Source organism: Rhipicephalus microplus, chromosome 6, assembly GCF_043290135.1.
Source record: "Rhipicephalus microplus isolate Deutch F79 chromosome 6, USDA_Rmic, whole genome shotgun sequence".
Classification (NCBI taxonomy): domain Eukaryota; kingdom Metazoa; phylum Arthropoda; class Arachnida; order Ixodida; family Ixodidae; genus Rhipicephalus; species Rhipicephalus microplus.
Genome location: NC_134705.1, coordinates 162,399,235 through 162,414,784, shown reverse-complemented (window position 1 = coordinate 162,414,784; position 15,550 = coordinate 162,399,235). Strand labels below are relative to the sequence as shown.

General features: G+C 46.4%; 1 protein-coding gene across 3 annotated transcripts in view; it reads right to left on the bottom strand.

Moving 5' to 3' along the window:
* The window catches only part of spn-E (tudor domain containing 9 protein spindle E), a 176,914-nt gene that overhangs the window by 72,898 nt on the left and 88,466 nt on the right, over positions 1-15,550 (bottom strand). For all 3 annotated transcript variants that reach the window (XM_075866907.1, XM_075866908.1, XM_075866909.1), the window contains 4 exons: positions 14,505-14,667; positions 9,071-9,134; positions 7,668-7,731; positions 6,969-7,187 (listed from right to left, as the gene is read on the bottom strand). In XM_075866907.1, the coding sequence (XP_075723022.1) occupies positions 6,969-7,187; positions 7,668-7,731; positions 9,071-9,134; positions 14,505-14,667 (510 nt within the window). The remainder of the gene's footprint in view (positions 1-6,968; positions 7,188-7,667; positions 7,732-9,070; positions 9,135-14,504; positions 14,668-15,550) is intronic.

The window sequence follows — 15,550 nt, the reverse complement described above, 5'->3', positions numbered from 1 at the left end:
TGCAAGGCTGCGGCATGAGTTCGGGTGTAAAGCGCGCACATGGCGCGCCCATGCCGGCTCGCCTCACTGCTTTCCCTTTCATGGCGGCAGCGCGGGCCGCGTCCGAGACAGTCGTCTGCCTCCTTTCCCTCCTATACTTTCCTCCTCAATCTTTAACTCCCACTCCCCCTTGCCCCGCACGAAGCCGTGTCGGTGCCTTCGTATTGAAAGACAATAACAGCTCTGCGCTTTTCTCTTCACTTTTCTCATTCAAGAACCTCTACCGCAAGGCTGCGGCGTGCGTACGCCGCTACGTTAAAGTGGCGCTCCCAGCACGGTCGATGTGTGCAGCATTCGTAAACGCCCGCCGCTGTACCGCTACTTTCGAGTATTGCGGGAAAGCTCGTCGCCTGTCAATAGAGCGCGGGCGGTTTGGGGTGGTTGAGTTCGATATATCCTTTATACGTCAAACTTTGTTCGAAATAAAAAATCAATAATGCATGCGATTTCCCGCGTGATATAGGAACCGTTCGATATAGGAATAATTCGATATATCTGTGTTCAATATATTGAGGTTTGACTGTATGCCTTCTTTCAAAATGATTAACAGTTACGGGCAGAAAATTGGTGGCACAGAAACTTTTTTTTGCACTTTATTCAATGATGTGAGTCGGGTATATAAAAGCTCGTGCCCCTGCTTCATACATGATCTTTTGCCACTATAGCCTTGAAACGCATCATCATACGGCCAGTCGCACAAACGCTAATCTATCAGGCTTTCATTGTCTCAGAGCATTCATAGACGCTTGCGGCGATGCCAAGCAAGGCTCCAAGCACGTCTAAACTGCATTCCGAAAACTTATGGATAGCCCTCCATATGACCGTGAAATGCGCAGCCACTGTACAGCACAGCCGGCGTGTAAAGCACTTGTCGGCAGCTTTCAGTGACGATGTGCGAAATGTGTACCTACGATGACAAAAAACTGGTGCACACTGCGCTTGTTATCGTATTTTCGAATGCGGGCACACGAAACTGCTAGCCGCTGTTCCGAGCAATTCTTGACAATGGACAGGGGGGTTGAGGAGCTTGACAGTGGGGTCTGCTGCCGATGCACAAAATGCCCATCCCTGGTTCCGAGGAGCTTGCAAGTGATGTGCTTTGTTGCTTGCGAATGAGCACGTTGCCATGAGTGCGCTAGCACGTCGTTTTCGCCAACAACGTTTGTCTCGCCGTCAGTGGAGTTGAGCCTAAAAGATAACTCCGTTGACTCGCCGTGCTTATAGACCGCGGGCCCGCTCTTATAATCGGACACAGCATCCCTTTACAGCTCCTAACTAAGACATAGTTGCATGAAAAGTGATCGTCGAGCCATGAACACACCACAAAGTAGCGATTTTTGACAGCCACGTCCTCGCGAAACAAGCAGCAGACGACGATCTCCTGGAGCGAGCATCGGGCCAATGGCGAGGAAAGCCGGGGCTACATGGCGGCCACAGCCAATCAGGTGTCTCGAAATGACCGACAAGTATTTGCTTTTTGTGCGCTTGTTTTTAATGGAATTAAAGGGAGGAGCTGCTGAGGCGAAAAATTCGAACACCGAGAAACGCTCTTTCGATGAGCCTAAGAAGACGGCTTCCGATCACGCCCTCGCGAAGTTACGAGTTTTTTAAATCTATGTTTTCTTGTCATTTCCAGAAAAACTTTCGCTACCTAGAAGGGTGCAACAAATTTTCTGAAGCACTTTTGCGCGGTTTTCAGGATAGATATTTTGGAATCAGAGAGAAAAAGGGTTCCAGAAACTGAAAACTTGATTTTGAAAAAAAAATCAATTTTCTTGCCATTTTTCACGATACAAAAGCTGTGTCCACCCTTAAACAAAGTTGCATCTTACACGAAAATAGGTTCGTTATACAGTTAAACTTGGATATAACAAAGTTGACAAATACCCAGAAAAATTCGTTATGAAGACGATTTTACTATATGCAGGTTCAGTAAAAATGTTTAAAAAATAAACGAACAAATTAAACACAAGGGAAACTGTTGGCAGAGCTAACCCAGAGAACTTATTTAGCGGTAATTATTGCGATAGCTATTATATGGACACTCCCTGCGGGTTTTCGCCGTCACCGCCATGTTCCGTAACAAGTCCAAATCAATAACATGCCCATGTGCACCATAACTTTTATAAGCACTTAAAAGCGCGTGAGTGCTGCTGAATCAGAGATCAAATGATCCGGCCAGTCCCTACCACCTGGCGCATATGATAACATTCCCTCGCGTAGTACTGCCGTCGAATGTTCAGTTAACAAGGAAACCACCCGTCTTAAACAATTAAAAAAAAGCATGGGGGAGGGGGGGGGCGAGATCGCTCGAGTAGGGCAGCGCCCGTGATCGCTGGCACACGCGCTATCTCGGCAAGCATCAGTGCGAAGAGATTGTGTGAAAAGAGCAGTTCTCTACGGAGCGGCCGTATTTGCTTACACCAAGGTTTTGTAGGAATTCCACAATATCGGATCCAAAAGAGTTGGCTGCCAGCCTTACTTCGTATAACATTACAATTTGTTGGTGGCGATAAACGAGTGATTGCGAAGGAGGCAGGCTCATCCGCGCATGCGCCCGCGGCGGCAAGAACGGCGGCAACGTCGACTCGTGGAGTGCACGCCTGCCTGCTCACCTCGCGCACACCTGCACGCAATAGCAAACGCTCGCTTTCGCATGAAAATCGCCGGGACCACGAGCCACCGCATCCCGCATCCGCGCTTTGTCAGTGGCAGGGCAACAGCGGATGATGAATGCTCATACCAAATGACATAATCTAAGACAAAATTTTGTCGGCGCCGAAAACTGGAAAGATGTCTCCCGCTGTCACTATATTACATAAAGGTCGCAAATACATGTGCTTTTATGAGGTAATGGCGGGAAATATTAAAAATTCGTTATACCGAGTAATTCGCTACATGAAGGTTCGTTATAAGCAGGTTTAACTGTATCCGAAAATGTGTTATAAATGTGTTTTTAATACTATGTCTATTGCTAGACTGTTTCTAATTTCACTTTGATAAACTAATATTTCGCTATATGAAGGTTGAAGAGTACCGTATATACTCGTTTAAGGGTTGCACCCCCAACTTTGAAAGCGGAAATTTCGAAAAAAATATTAATAAAGTTCAAAAAGTCCTGCCAGAAAAATGTAGTTAGTTCATTTACAGCCAGATGGCACTGCAAGCTTTTCGCGCTTTTATTCTACTTCCGCCGACGCGCCGACCACGCAGTTTTTAAAGCGCGCCGCCATATTTGCCTTGTGCGGCCTCTTTGTTGGCATCGTTCCTGGCAGCGTGACTTTAAATCGGTGTCGTCGGTGTCACTTTGTTGGTAGTAGTGAACCCTGCAGAAGCCAGCGCACGTGACAGACGATGGGCCGGCATCTTAGATCCTTCACTGCAGCATTTAAACTGCAAGTGATTGACTATGCCGAGGAGCACGGGAAGCGAGCAACTGGACAAAAGTACGACGTCGATGAGAAGCGCGTGCGTTACTGGATGGAGCAAAAAGATGCCCTCGCCGCTACATACAGGAGCCGAAAGGCATTTCGCGGGAAAAAGTGCAAGTACCCGCAACTCGAAAGCCAGCTCCTCAACTACGTCGTCAACACACAAAGAGACGGCTACGCCGTATCGACCGACACGATACGCGTCAAACCGCTCAACATAGCTCGCCACATGGAGACACCCCAAGCACAATTCAAGGAAAGTCGGGGCTGGACTACACCAAATTTCATCACAAACAGTACATTAATAAAAAAATTAGTTTTACTTGCCACGTCCCCCCTTAAGAACCGTAACCAGCTTTCTATTCGGCCCCGAACGACGATTTGGCAAAAACTGCCGCGCGAGTACAGACCATGTTATAAAGTTTCATCGCTTCGTGAATGCTCTCAGGAGGGAGCATGAGTACGATCTGTCCCAAATTGGGAATGCGGACCAGACACTTGTGTGGTTCGATGCACCGAAAAGCACCACAGTAGATTTGAAAGATGCGAAAAGTACGTCTGTGCGCACGACCGGTGCGGAACGTCAGAGGTGCACTGTGATGTTGTGCATAACGGCAGATGGCAGGAAACTTCCGCCGTACGTCGTATTTAAAAGGAAGACTCTCCCAAAAGAGAAGTTCCCTCAGGGAATCGTCGTACGTGCTCAATAGAAGGGCTGGATGTCCGACGAACTGGTCGTTGACTGGATTAAGACCATATGGGCAAACAGACCTGGACGGCTGTTACAACGGAAAGCCCTCCTTGTTTTGGATAGTTTCAGGGGCTCGTTGACCGACCGCGTCAAGAACCGACTTGCCACAACTGGTACGGACTTGGCCGTTATTCCCGGAGGCCTGACGAGTGTGCTGCAGCCGCTCGACGTATACGTTAACCGTCCATTCAAAGTGGGATTTCACCGATGTTACTCTGAATGGATGGTTGGAGGCGTTCATGAGACTCCTACAAGACGGCTGAAGCGGGAGTCGCTCCAACAGGTGTGTGAATGGATTTTGAACGCTTGGCATGCCATGTCAGTAGAAGTAGTTGCGAAAAACAGGCATTTCGAACTGCATGAAGCGCACTGAAGATGACAGTCTTTGGGAAGACACGGACGTCGAGGCGAGCTCCTCTGAGAACGAGGACAGCGACAGCGAAATGGAATCTGAATAAAAACATTCCTGGCATGTAATTTATGACTCTCTTGCACTCTGCTACGGTTGAATAAACAGTACAGACCTTTGGTGAGCTGTCATCGGCTTTATTCATTCGTGTAAATGCCGCACCTTGCAAAATTTTCGAAAAAAAAAAAAAAAGTGCGGCCCTTACAAGAGTATTTACGGTATATCTGTGATGGGACTTGTGCAGCTGATCAGATCGTAAAAGCACGATAATAGCCCGGTTCTTTTTTTTTTCTAGATTTAAGGGTACAAATTTCGACCCCGTACTGTATTCGGGTCCCAAGAATGTTCGGCCGAAATTCAATTTTAGTTTCGGCATAGCGCGGTGCTATCATCATCATCATCAAATGTTTGCACACTTACGCACTAGGTGCTCGGTAGTGTTAGCGGTGGTAGCAGACATTGATCTTACAAATGCATGCGTAAAACACTGGTCAGTGGCTCTTGCTTCAACTTTGGGCCCATAACGACAACCACAATATTGCTCCTATGATTTTACACCATATCAGCACCGCGCAGGCAGTCTGCTGCTTTTAAAAGGAAAGTTATCGCTGCTGCCGAAAGCATTGGAAACTGTGCCGCAGAGCAGCATTTCAAAGTCAACAAGCGGAATATTCGCAGGTGGCGGAAGCAAAACGACGCCCTCTTTGCTTGCAGCGGCCAGCGAAAAAGTTTGCGCAGACCAAAAAATGAAGCATTTCCTGACGAGGAACAAAAACTCGCACGCTTGGTGCGGAAGCAGCGAGCTGTACATTTTGCCATTAACATTGAGCTGCTACAAGCGAAGGCGAGGGAAATCGCCCTAGACAAAGGCACTCAGCCGGAGAATTTCAAAGCGAGCAAGCATTGGGTGTATTTTGTCATGCGCCGCGCTTGTTTCTTCCTATGCTGGCGTACATTCATCTTGAAGAAGCTACCAAAAGCTACGAAGAGGACCTTGTGAATTTTCAAAAGTATGTAATTGCATTGCGAAAGGCTGTCCCTTTCAGCTGGGCCAGATCGGCAATGGGGATCAAATGCCGGTGAACTTGGTATGCCCTCGATGCAAACGGTGCATCTGAAAGGCTCCAGGCAAGTTATCCTGCGTTCGACTGGGAACGAAAAAAACAAGGGTGACTGTAATGTTGTCCTGAACCCCAGACGGTCGCACGCTATCACCATACATGCTGTTCAAACGAAACACACTGCCAAAGGGGGAGTACCCAAAAACTGTCGTACGCTGCCAGGACAAGGGGTAGATGGACGAATTGCTAGTGCTTGGCTGGATAAAGTCCATGTGTTGTCGACAACCCGGAGCACTGCTGCATAGCTCCCTTCAATGCTTGTGCATGACGGGTTTCGGTGTGACCTGACCGCCTCTGCAGAGCGACTTCTGCACGACTCCCGCACCAAGCTCGCCGTCATCCCGGGAGAGACATCACAGCTGCAGCCACTTGATGGGGGCCTTAATTAGCCATTTAAGGACTATGTCAAGCGCCTGTAGACGGAGTAGTTGAGGTCCGGAGAATCAGAAGCGAGCCCTGCCGGACAGCTAGAACGAGCCTCGCCAGTGATGCTGTGCTCTTCGATAGTCGGGGCTTGGGCCTGCATTCCCGAGGTGCTCGTTTGCCGCTCGTTCAAAAAGTGCTCCATCTCGAACGCGCTTTATGACACTCAGGATGATATGCTGTGGGAGAACATTTCCGACAAGAGATCTTCGAAAGAGAGTGCGTCCAACGACGACTATGAAGGAAGAGTGTCAATAAATGCATTTTTCGATTTTACTCTGGCTATATTCGAGTGAAAGCTTTCTTTCTCGAGTTTGCTATCTCCAAATTACAACCCGGACTAATGCAGGTCCGAATTATATGCGGGCTTTTACAGTAACGAAATATCAGTTATACCAAAGTAAATAAAAATGAACGGTCTTGCAATAGATAGTGTTAGGAATACCAAATTTTCGGATTATTTTCGTGTACGATGCAACTTTGTTATGATGAGATTCGATTGATATGTGGAGTTCAACGTCCCAAAACCACCATATGATTATGATAGACGCCATTGTGCAAGGCTCCGGACCTGGGGTTCTTTAACGTGACCCAAATCTAAGCACATGGGCCTCAAAATTTTCGCTTCCATCGTAAATGCAGCCGCCGCAGCCGGGATTTGATCCCGCGACCTGCGGCATAATGAGATCCGAATGCATTTCTTGTTTTTTTTTTCTCCCGGTTCATTTTGAATTAACTGCGATTGGTTGCTTTTAATCTTTTTCACAACATGCAGAAGACCGACCAGCCCATACCCGAAGAATGACAAGGTGCTTGTCCTGGTTGACCGGGGCTTGGTTTGGCAGATCCAGGCAGCGAATGTTGAACTTGCCAAGGCGCATCTGGATCTCCCGGACCAGCTGCTCCACCTCGAGCAGCCGCTTGTACTGAAGGAAGTTGCGCGAGGCCCACTCGCGCTCGTTGAGCCCATTGCGCCTTGAGAACGCCCCCTGCCTTTTCATGTCCTGCCACACCTGCGTGCCGAGGCGCGAGAGAGGATGAACGTTCCAGTTATGTCCAAATGAAACAATGGCTTATTGAAAACTCGCCAGACCGGTCACCAACACGCAAAATGACACATTCGTGGTTCGGAATGTTCCACTGATCCGAATGTAGTAAACATTTAATCTAATATGTTTCGATTTTACCAAACATTGGTAACTTGTTCTGTTATTCTCAATGTTTGCATAATTAACGGATTTAACCGGGGGGGTCCCACTACAGTTGTTTCACTTGGGAACCTTCGCCTGTACATTTGGCGATCATGTAATACTTCTTTTGAAAGCAATAAACTGAAACTGAAGTGCACCTAATGCGAGCTAGATTAAATTTTCAACAACACTGCTCACTCGTATTAAAAAAATATATATAGTTGCTAGATTCGTTTTCTGCATTTTTTTTTTCTTTTTATCAACCTTGCAGGTGTTTAGTGCCCTACCAAGTGGTCTTCATACCTTGTAGGCTTTGAGCATGGCCAAGCAGTCACTGAAGGATCCTTCGGCCCACGCCATGCGAGATCTAAAAGCGAGACAAAAAGCAAACATAGCATGTCATGACCTGGAAACATCCACAACGAATACGCCGCAAAGTTCACAGACTGCATCACAAGTGGCAAAGTCAGAGCGTGACAGCTGCTTCAGAGCCCTCACTGGCAGCGCGCCACAGCACAAGGGGCCCGCCCAGGTGAAAGGCAGCCGAGCTGAAAGGCGTCGCATCTTGAGTTCAGTTTTCGGTGGTGTGCACATCTAGATGTGAAGCAGCTTATGGTCGGGGCTTGTCTGTCATCGTAGCCATGCTAGTACTCCAAGTGCCCACTAGATGCATCTTGCTAGGAAGCGCAGCCACTATAACACAGAACACACAACACAAGCGCTTACCTGCTGAAACCTGCTGAAGGCAACATTCACACCACAGATGACGTCGTTCTTCCTGAATATGTGAAAGAGACGTTAAGACGAGGTCCCATGTACGCTCTTGTAAGCGCTTGTGTTGTGTGTTCTGTGTTATAGTAGCTGCGCTTCCTAGCAAGATGGATCCTTACCAACTGGCCCGATACAATTGTTTATTGACCCACTAGATGGCTCTGCAATAAGAGCGCTCGCTCCACTCCGGCACGTACTCTGGTACGAGTGGAGACCGCTGGCGGCGCTGTTCGGCTCTGTACAATAAAAGCGCTTACTCCTCTTTCTCTCCCACAGCGTTGTAGCATGAATGAAGACATGAGCATGAGTGCGGCAAAAACAAGGGCTCGCAAAGCAGCTGTGTGCGCAGCCACGAAAGCCAACGGTGATGAACAGAGAGCACCCATTTACAGAGCTTTAGACGCACGGCTGCTTCGCATACTACTTCAGGTTCCCTTTATGGGAAGCATGTGTGTTTCTCCAAGACTGGGAGCAGACACATTGAAAGGCAAGGCTGTAAGAAGGAGGTGAGGGTGATAGGGGAAGGAAACAGGTGCAGTGTACTCTTGACAGGAATGGTCCAAAGGCTGAGCGTTCGTCTTGCCAGTAATCAGGAAGAGAAAGCTAGGATGGCCGATGGCTACTTTCCACGCACCTATAGTATCGGCACTTGCCTCCTCTGTTTCACAGATAGGATGATGCAAAAGTGATCATGACGAGATTTCAATTACTGGATGAGGGTCTTCAAACGCCAAAATTAGGTTCAAAATAACTGTAGAAAGGCTTATACAGTTTGAGTTAACGGGGTTTCTCAAAAAAATACACGGTACGTTGCCAGTACCAGCCGTGCTGTTTGAAGTATACCTGCCAGTTAAAACTAAGATTTAAAATCGTCAACGTGTACGTCAGTGACGGGACTCGAGCAATGTCTTGCCTGTGCGCAAGTACATACTCACTTGTACACTTCAAGCAACTTCTGGAATGGCCTTGAGAACATCGATTGGATGGAGAGGCAAGCCGCTGCACATGGAAAAAAAAGAAAATTAAAACCTGGAAACACAGTAACATGTACCTAAAGCTATTCTAACATCTGGCAAAAAAGCCAAGTGGCATTTCATGCTTGCTAACACTTTTCAAACAAGGATGTACGAAAACTGCCTGCACAAATACAACAATGGCATAAGCCACCTTATGGTACTTCACAACAACCCGTCATCCCCACTAGTGTCGGTGCAAATGTTGCAAAAGGAGGGTGACAATTTTTGTCTAGTCTGGACGGATGTTCCAATTTCTATAGAAAAACTTGTTCAGAGGCAAATTTTTGTTCAAATTTTTGTTTTTTCCAGAGCTAACAGCAGAGTAGAGCAGCGTTACTTATTTAGGTGGTAATGCGACTAATAGATGAAGTGTGATGTTGCGTGGTGCTTTGTGGTGCAAGGGCCAGAATCGGTGGAGTGTTAAGGCGCAAAAATCATTCCGCTCACTGTTGTGGTGAAGCCATATAGAACAGAGTGAGAAGCAGGAATCATAGTGAACATTACGGAGAATGACCCCTTCATCAGACCCCAATGAACAGCTGTTCGACAATGGACATAAGAATATCAACTAACCGGACATACCATATTTACTCGCATATTCCTCGCACTTTTTTGGCGGAAAACGGGTGCAAAGTTGGGGGGTGCGAGAATTACGCGAAGAAAACTTTCCAGGAAAACGTACAGAGCGAAAAAACAATGAAGTGGCCGCAAATCGGGATTCTCACACCAGCAACTAACACCAAGCTTCGAGAAGTACTAATTAAAACTTACCTCAACAATAAAAAGCAGAGGTTCAACACAAGGCCAGATTTATTCGAGACACAAAAAGTGCAATCAAATAGTCGAAAATCAGAATACCATACGCAAAGCTTGTGTGCGTTGCGGACGTAGCAGTAGCGTTCGTCGCTCAACAGGAGCCCTCAAAAGGTAAGCGTAGGACGTCAGTATTAAGTTGATGGTTACTTAACAGAATCGTCCACAGTTCCCTTCTGAAGAAATAAAGTTTGCCATCAATCTCAGTCTTAAGCACACGGCAGGCCCAACGCGTCTTGGTGGCTTTCAGCTGCCGTCACCAGCAGCGAACACAAAACTCACCGACTCCGAAGGGCCTACCGGCGGCCCTGTTGTCGTTGTTCAGTGCACGGTCAATCACTTTCAACTTGAAAGCAGCTGTGTAGCTTCAGTATCACCCCATAACGTGACAAGATTACCGACACAACATACAAGACACGCCGCAATGCGCACTTGCTGCTTTGAGTTGGCTTGGATTGAATTGAATCTCGGTGCAATAACAGTATGCTTGATGCTCAAGAGATGGCGCCACATAGCGTGCACTATCATCATCAGTGGCTGGAACGAGCAGACGACATTATTGCCGCAGTTTTCGGGGGTGCGATAATTACGCAAGGAAAAAAAATCGTATTTTTGTTGGGCGATGTGGGGGGTGCGAGAATTATGCGGGTGCGAGGATTACGCGAGGAAATACGGCATTTGTCAAGTTGTATTCACCAAGTTTAAAATCGTCGCAAGTTTGGCACATTAGTAAGGCAGCATAACCACAGATAAAAGGCAAGCAACAAATTCCTGGGGTTGCAACACAGCTTTGGTGGCCACAGTGCAACATTACCAATCCGCCAAACCTGCCACCACATTTGTTGGCCAAGTTTCCAGTGCAAAGGATTAAATGAAGAGTTAGTGACCGTTGCATACTTCTTTCTCACAGTCCACACTTTTATTACCGTATTTACTCGCATAATCGACTCACTTCTTTCACAAGAAATCCAGCTCCAAGTTCAGGCTGCACCTTTACGCGGGGTAAAATTTTGGAAAACATTATTTCCAACTACAGCATAGATTATTGATACGTATATGTCACCGAAGTCACGAATATCCCCACTACATAGTGTGAAACGTGTTGAGCATCTAGTCGTGTGTCTGAGAATCGAGGCATGTGATGTGGTGTGCATAAAAAATTTTCAAAAATTAACATCAATAGACCCGCGCTGCCAACGAAATGAACACGAAAAAAAATTAAAAAAAGAGAGAGCCATGGTGAAAATTCACAGATTACGTTTAGGCCACCTAAATTGTGCGCATTATCACAACCGAAATTTTGTGCACCAAACAGTAATGATTGTTCGATGTTAACCTCACGCCACATATACAAGACATTACAATCGAATCAAAAACCACCATTCGAGTGCTACAAGCGCCACCAAAACCCCATTTTCTTTAAGTAGAGCCACCGAAAAGAATTACATTGATTCCGCACTAAACCGCAGCTTTGATCACCCACGACTGCCACCGAAAAGCGTCAAGCCTAGCAAGCCTACTATTCAGCATGTTGCAAAAAGTTTGTACACGACATGAAGACTAGGCATCGGAAAGATCGCACTCAAGCAACTGATTCAAGAGCAGCGCGTGTGATACGATGTTTAGATTCGCTGCCAGGCAATCAACGACAAAAGTCCACCGACCTTGTGCAAGTCCACGTAGTGGCAGCAAAGGCGAAAGCTCGCGCCGGAAAGCCGAAAAGCCTTTAAAGTTGCGGGCAAGGTAGCAAACGCGATAACGACGCTTTTCCTGACAGGAAACTCAATGCGCACTTGACGAGGACACAGTCGCATGTCCCATGCAGAGTGAACGCGGCCAGATTTACGCCAGCACCAAGTTTACTCTGACACCCACACAACCGCCCTTCTTCCACACTCAGCGAGCCCGCGGAGCTGGCGCAGCGGTGCCGCCGTGACTTTTTATTTCCATTTTCCTCGATTCAGTTAACGTAAATATACGGTACAGAATTACTGATCACGGCCAAGGTTGGGGTGCACCTATCTTGCGCGGAAATAATAAATGTTGATTTCTCACGACCAAACTGGAGGTGTGCCTATTATGCGAGTAAATACGGTATAATCTATTTGCTTATTTTCACGTCACCAGGTTTCGTTCTGTTGAGAAAGTAAACACCAGAGCAGAGTTTTCTGGTCACGAAACGCAGTACACATCATTTTCAGAGGTGCTTGAACAAATTATGGGGCACCTTAAGGGAGGACATGGGTCTTAGAAAGCCAAAAATCGCAAAAAAATCGATTTTTTGAAGCTGACATTTTCGGAATCTGTACCTATTTTTGCACCTATCTGAGAAGTTTCTAGCTTCTCGCGTCATTATTTCTGGCGCAAAATCAATTTATAACATCCCTGTGAGATGAATGCAAGCGCAAATTGACTCTAAAATCGCGCTTTTTCCACGCCGAGCTGTTGCCGTTACACATGAGCTATCGTGTTCATCTTGGTCTCGGTTGGAAGGGTCGTTCTTCATCTTCAATTTCCCTTCACCGCTGGCTCGCCTTGCTCATTGTTTTTTTTTAGCAAAAACGCGTCATCAAGAAGCACTAGCGCGCGATTCAATTGACTGCTTGGGGCACGTGAGAAAACCTAGGCATCCGATTGGCCAAGGGGCTCTTTTGGCGTCTGCTTCACCATCGTGACGTGCAGGTACATGCACCATTTTGTCATGGTGCTACTGACTGCCTGCGGCATAAAGAAGTTCAGTGCTCCAGTAATTTGTGAAGCGGGTGCGGCGGTAGTTCGTTCGCTGTGAACTTCAGAAAGAGCCCCGCTATGGCTCAGGACGACGAGAATAACGAAGTCGTCGCGGTCAACGGCGATCGCCGAGTCACCGGTGTAGGCCTAACTCACGTACGAGCATAATGGTTGCCAACAACGTTACTGAGAATCACTGTGCAGCCTCATCAGTTAGGAGACGGCAAATAAAAAGCAGAAGTGAAGCTACAAGAGATATCAATCTTCGTAGTTGAGGAACGGAAGCGCAGTCTTATCGCTAAACGCGCCAATGCCGCGGTTCCCCCGCAAAACGAAAGGACCTTGATCTGCGCGACGGGTCGTCAGAGTGGAGTATGCCGCGCGTCCACGATCAACGGGAAGTAAATTTGTTCGCGGTGAACATGCTCGCCGCCCCCGCAGTGGAGGCTACTGGCAACCGGTAGACTGCTTTTAATGACGTGTTCGCAACGTTGTCCCAATCTCCGCTCGAAAATGCGGCAGTCTTACGTGAAAGGGAAACTAGCATCTCGGCACTCGCGTAGCCTCGAAATCGATGAGCGAGGAAGCAAGTTTGGTTCGCGACATTTACGGGTAATCCATTCTGGACAAGCCGGAAAACATCGCAGTGTTATTCGACGGATCGCGGATGACGCGCGCACAATTGTCGCACATCGCCGTCAGTACAGACACCGAACTGATAAGCGGCCTCGCGGCAGACGAGCACCCGGCGACAACTTGCTACAGGACTAGAATAAATGACACGCTCGTGCAAACAATCAGTCCTATTACATTCCCGGTGCATATTAACTGACTAAAAGTATGTGTGCCATGATAATTTTCTCTCGGAACGGCGAAATAAAGTTTTAACAGCATTATTCTCGAAGCACAGATTTTGACCACTTTCTCTTGCTTGTTCGGTAAATCTGGACCTAGGACAGCTAGAGCTGTAATTGTTTTTGCACAATGTAGCTAAATGTGCACGAAAAACAATGCTGAGAGCGTATTTCTAATGGGCAGCTTCATTTTTTTTTATTTTAATATAAAAATTTCTGTATTTGGTTACATGCAATGAACTTTACTGTGCTGTAATTCGAGAAGTACTCATTCAATTTTCGATCAGCTTACAGCATTGCACTCCTTAGGCTTTCTAAGCACTCATTTATGTGTCAATGGCTATGTAATTATAAGTACATAAATTTTTACAGTTAAAAATGTTAGAATTCTCTTTTTTCTTCATTTTCTCGAAATGAAAATTACTGCAACATATCTGAAACTATTACAGATAGCAGAATATATATATTTTTTTTTGCAGCATGAAGCTACATGTTTGGAGCACATAACATAGGAAGCAGATTTTGATTTCTCTTGATGCAAGTTTTTCAAACTAGTCTTTCGTGTGACCACACAATGACCACATTCAGGGCTGTGAAGTTAAGTGTACTGTGAAGTAAGAAATAATGACCCAATCGTGAAAGTGCTTCCTATGTTGTATGTCTTATGCTTTCTACTGTCAATCCCTATGTCATTTATAAATTTTTGACAGGTGGTTTTTTTCTATTGTGGTAAGAATAGAAATTATTATCTTGATTATTTGATTAACTAATGAAGCTACAGAAAAAATAATAATTTTTTTAGAATCAGGAGAACAAACTAAGTAAGCATGCCAACTTTAGTCACATTTGGTTAAAAAATAAATGAGAGAGCTCCAAGACCCATGTCCCCCCTTAAACCCTGCCATACAAGTACTTCACAGTTATTTGTGCCAAAGTCAAAGCCGTAACCTACTCACCCATGATGATGCAGTCTTCCATCACGCCAAAGACGAAGCCGAGCAGGATCATCTTGGTGAGGCAGACATCAATGGGCAGCCCTGCCATCACCTTGCCAACAAAGGTCAGCTCGCCGTCGTACGGGCAGAAGGTGCCGCCAACCACCGTTGTCAAGGCACTGACCTAGAAGGTCAAAGAACGCCACGTGAAAGTCGAAAAACAAAAAAGCGCACTGTCAATTGCCTGACCCTTTCGGGTGCAACCTAACAATGACTGCCTGTAAGTGCACAAATTTTAGTTCATTTCAAGGCACTCAAATTTCTATCGCAACTAAAATATGATATGTTGATTATTGTGTCATATAGTAACTAATATATAGTAATTAACATCAATTGTGATGTCATTCATTTCACTTCTTTCAGTGACACTTCAACCACTTCAACACACTGCCATTATCATTGATTATTTCAGCTGAACAAATTTATCTGAATAACTTCTGATGTACAACATGGAAGTTGAAATACCGTATTTACTCACGTAATGAACGCACTTTTATTTTCCTCCTCGCCCTGCTGTGGTGGTCTAGCGGCTAAGGTACTCTGCTACTTACCCGCAGGTTGCGGGATCGAATCTCGGCTGCAGCTGCATTTTCTACGGAGGTGAAAATGTAGGCCCGTGCGCTCAGATTCGGGTGCACGTTAAAGAACCCCAGGTGGTCAAAATTTCCGGAGCCCTCCACAAATATGATGGCTTTGGGACGTTAAGGGGAGATGCGGGTCGAAAAATTACGTTTTTTGCAAAAATTTCCCCTTTTGAGATATTGTTTCTAAAATCACTTTTGATCATTCAACTATCATTTCCCCAAAGGTCATAGCTGAATTCAAACAAGAAAGTGGTATAAAGTCGATCTGTGCCAGCGAAGGTAGCTCCCAAAGTCGCGAATTCGCGCATCTGACGGCTATTTTTGAAAATCCGCCACTCGGTAACACGATGACGTCCGCCATCGGGGTTTGTTCGGTGACGTAGATCAAGGCTCCTTCTAGTGTACAGGCGTCTCCCTAGTTTC